Source organism: Rattus norvegicus, chromosome 7 (assembly GCF_021556685.1).
Source record: "Rattus norvegicus strain SHRSP/BbbUtx chromosome 7, alternate assembly SHRSP_T2T, whole genome shotgun sequence".
NCBI classification, from domain to species: domain Eukaryota; kingdom Metazoa; phylum Chordata; class Mammalia; order Rodentia; family Muridae; genus Rattus; species Rattus norvegicus.
The window spans coordinates 116,259,788-116,264,151 of NC_141540.1; the positions used below are offsets into that span (position 1 = coordinate 116,259,788).

Here is a 4,364-nt window from a genome sequence, read left to right on the forward strand (position 1 = left end):
GGTACATAACAAATTCCAAGGCAACCTGAAGTATAGAATGAGATCTTGGCAGGGGAGTGGGGTTCTTTCTTCTTTCCAGTCCTGTATTTAACAATGTCATGGACATTGAACACACACGCACGCACATGCACACACGGGTTGGGGCACACATGAGGGGGAATTTCTGTGCTCTCCTGTTACTCTGCCAGGCTGATGGAAGAATTCTCTGGCCTTTGTGTGGTATCTGGCTTAAGAATTGTTCCCAATCCACCCTCTTTACATAACTGCCTGTCCTTGGACCAGTAGGGCTGTGTCCACCACATAAACTCCTGCTTGTAATGAGCTCTCACATCGTAGCCACTGACTTTCCTAAGCACAAACCTCCACATCTCCTTCCTTCTGCACAGAACCTTCTAGAAAGAGTAACACTTGCAGACAACATGTCCTCATTTCCTTCTACCTCGTCATCCCTCTGAATGAGGATATGTTGGCCAATCTGATGGAGGCATTTTCTCAATTGAGGTTCCTCTTTCAAGACAAAAATCTAACCAAATAAACAAAAATCCTTCCCAGGACACTGTATTAATTCTCTGATGTGTTTACCAACCCCCCCCCCAACTTATTTGTTTGAGTTATTCAACTTTTATGGGGATAGCCTGACTGCTGTTATTGTTCAGGTCAGGGTCAGGGCATAAACTCATAGCCTGTGATAGACAGATGGTAGTGGAGGTCAACTCCAGTCCTGAAGATACTGCCCATCTCTCAAGGGTTCTTCCTAATCCCTGTCTCTTAAGTAGACCTTGACCCATATGACAGAGATACCTAAGGAACAGTACATATTTTCTAGTAGATTCTCTAAGTCTCTCTACCCAACTACCTAAGACCAGAAAGGAGATTGAGTGTACATGTACACCCTGCCCTGAAACTAGGCAAAGTCCATGGTAGGAAGGCTCTGTTTGGTAGACGTCTGCTCCTACACATGGCAGCAGGTCGCTGGAAATGTGCAGGGAATATACCTGCTGTGTCTATCTGGCCCAAGTCTCTGATGGCAAGAACAAAACCAAGCAAAACAAAACAAAAAAATCTGTGGGTCAAAACTTACCGAAGTGTGCTCATGTGTCAGAAAGTGAGCTAAATAACAGAGTTGTTTTCCCTTCAGAATATTTACCTCTAATTATTTCATCCTTCCTTTTGATCCAGGGTCCCTTTGCATATTGTGTTTATGGGTGAGATGTGAGTTCTCCTTCCCCATCAGCTCAGAGGCAGTGGAACAGAAAGGGGAGAGCTTTGGCTTAATTCCAGGGATACTGGCCAGCACAGCTGTAGCAAGACCTGAGAATGGTTTCTCTGGAAGCCAAGATATTGCTGGTGCTGACAGCTATGGGGTTTTGCATCCCAACAGCCCATCCAGAAACAGCAGAAGTCAAACCAAGAGGTAACAAAGGAAAAAAAATTTAATTAGAAGGGACCAGCAGGGTACAGAAAATTCATGCCCCACAGGGCATGCTCCAGGTCTTTCTGTGGCTTACAGCAGGCTGAGGGCTGAGAGGCCATTAGCAGTAAGGACCATGAAGCCAGGCAGTAACAGCTCAGTGTATCTATGTCTTCTCTCACTGGCTTTTCCAGACTCTTGTTTGAGCATAGTGATGGAGACTGGAAACTTTTCATTACATAAGTCCCATTTACAGCACTTTACAAATAAGAAGGGCAAGGGCTTTTCGACCAGAAACCCCTTAGGCTCAGATGGTGTTTCAGCAAAAAAAAGTGGGGGGGTTGGACACAATTGGGTGCACTGTTTTGACACGTAGAAGAAACGTTCGAATATTCCTAATGGGAAAGAAAGAGAAAGATATTATGAGTTCAAAGCACCAGTATCAGAGCCTCTCTGGATTAACTGTACCCACTGGGGGCTTTGTCAAATGAGAGCACTAGTCAGAGAACAGGGCCCAGCTATTTCAAGGTGGACTGTGTAGTCCTCCACATGCTATAAGGATTTGGAGCCCTAGTTACAAACACAGGATCCTTGATCTTCTTAAACACAGAGTTGGTTCAAGTGAGTGTAATAGACAGAAGCATACAGAGAGGGCTTCTGGTCATCCTAACTTAGATGCAGGTGGGAGGCTAGTCTTCGAACCTCACCTTGCATAGTACAAGACAGTTTTTCTCTCGTCTACTGTTTTAGCATCCTGTAAACTTCCCAGAACACAGAGATGGGGCTGTGTGGGAGTGGGAGTGGGAAGCTGAATTTGAATGCACAGATGCCGACGATACTGTCATAGACAGAATGTTATGGGTTCCTTGGATCTGCTTTAAGAAACTCTTGTATCCAGTATTTCAGTAATGACTCGTGAAGGGTTAAGACAGTCCGCAGCCATCAAAGCAATAGCCTCTTCTCCAAGAACATACATTAAGTTGTAACTCTATCCCTATTAAGTCCTTCATAAAACCTACCTGGATCCTATTCTCAGTAAGGCATTTGACACCATTAGAGCTTCATTTAAAAAAAATAAAAATGGATAAAGATAAAGCTCTACTACTCTCCCAGCATTTTTAATACATCTGACCAACCGCTACTATTGTATCCCTGCCTGGCTCCTGCTACCTAGTGCTAAGCTTTCTAAGTAGTCTCAGACCTCTTCCTCACCAGTGTTTTTTGTTTCTCTGTTTTTTAAAGGTCACCTTTAATTGACAGCTCCTATTCCTGATAGTGTTTGTTGTTCTGCCCACAGAACCTAAGGGAGAACCCAGAATGAACCAACACTTACGTGTGACAGCCAACAAACAGAACTTTTTGCCAGAATCACAGGCCTTTGGATTCGAGCAGTTAAGGTTGCTCTCAGACTCACAAACGTGACAGGTGATCTCTGTGAGCCCAAGAATGGGGAATTGGAGGAAAGTAAAAAGAGAAAACAAGACCATTGTTCATCCTGCAGTACCAAACTGGTCATCCCATTCCAAGTGGCTACCAAGTCCAGTGAGCCCCACCCTCCCCATGCCCACAGTCCGTGCATGCTGTCTAGCCTTGGAGCCTTGGTCTGTTCTGTTCTCAGCCGCTGTCGAGACTCCCTCTCCTTTCCACTGGGTGTTTCACTTGGACTTACACATCTGGAAACACTACATGAACCCAAATTCTCAAGCAGACACCAAAGGACATCCATTCTCACACCACCCTGTACTTTCAATCCCAGAGTTCCACAGCCACTCTTCCTCCTCCACCCTGCTTGTTTCCATCTTAGATGGGCAATAGAATCTCTCCTGAGTCAGGAATACGGCAGCTTCCAGTTTTGGGGAAGACACCAGGGGCACCCTTTCCCACTAATTCCCCATCCTTGGACATGCTAAGGGTGACCTTGGTTTTCTAGGACTTCTTCCCAAGAAGCAAGAGTGATGGGAGAGACAGACCAGGAGCCCCTGGGAATGAGTAATCCATGCTTGCCTCTAGGGGAAACCCCAAATCAGAAGCAAATCCACCTCACCCCCAATCTCCAGCTGTAGCTTCATGAACTTGGGTTTCACATTCCTGGACTTCAGGGTACCTTACCTCAATGGTCTCTCTGGAGTCCCTAACCTTAGCCATCTTTTATATTTTAGGGACTTAGGAATGCAGCACTTACTCTCCTCCTCGTCATCCACGTTGGTCTTCACCAACGGTAAGCCCACAGCTATGAGCAAGGCCAGTAGGATCACCATCTCCAGAGGATGCCTAGTCCTGTTGAGAAGAGGAGTGGCTAGCTCTGCTCACTTAATCCCCCAGTTCCCGGTGTAGCACAGAACACTCCTTCTCCTGGTCCCGATCCCACCCCAACCCCTTCCTCGCCGCTGCCCAGGGCCTCCCTATTTCCATGTTCGGCTGACCTCCAAGCCCTCACACCATGGGGAATTTTTCTCACACTGTCTACCTCAGATAGTCGATGTTCTGGCCCACTTGCTGGCTCTTGAAATGAGCGGTTAATTTGCTGGCATCCCCCAATCATACTCACTTTCTCAGCAGCCCGTGCCTCAGCGTGCCCTTGGGTCCCTCCATCTGACTGGTGAAGTCGGAGACTCAGTTCCTTTGGGGTCGATCTCCCCACACTGCCCTCTACAGGGTGCTGCTGGTGCTCTTTCTGGAACATTCCAGCTCCCGGCCAGTCTTGGTGTCTCATTGATGTCTGCCTAGAGAGGCGACCCAGGGTCTGCATGACACCCAGCAAATAGCGCCCTCTGCCTGACCCCACGACAATTACTTATCTCTTAGTAAGAATCTTCCCTGGCAGTCAGACACCAGACATCCCCACTCTGATCTTCCTTATGCCGCTGAGGCAGATGTGGTGCCAGAGTCTGACTGTGTTCAAATTAGTTCCATGAATGAATACACGTCCGCAAGCTACTAGCCCAACAGGTTT

The 4,364-nt window shown here is 47.0% G+C and overlaps 1 protein-coding gene across 1 annotated transcript; it reads right to left on the reverse strand.

Annotated features, from left to right (window-relative positions):
* Nucleotides 1–1,415: 1,415 nt before the first annotated feature.
* Nucleotides 1,416–4,134, reverse strand: Ly6k (lymphocyte antigen 6 family member K). Its single transcript, NM_001395024.1, is given in 4 exon segments — nucleotides 1,416–1,806; nucleotides 2,745–2,843; nucleotides 3,594–3,688; nucleotides 3,960–4,134. Coding segments are annotated over 4 exon segments (540 nt in total). The 5' UTR covers nucleotides 4,004–4,134; the 3' UTR covers nucleotides 1,416–1,504.
* Between the last annotated feature and the right edge of the window lie 230 nt (nucleotides 4,135–4,364).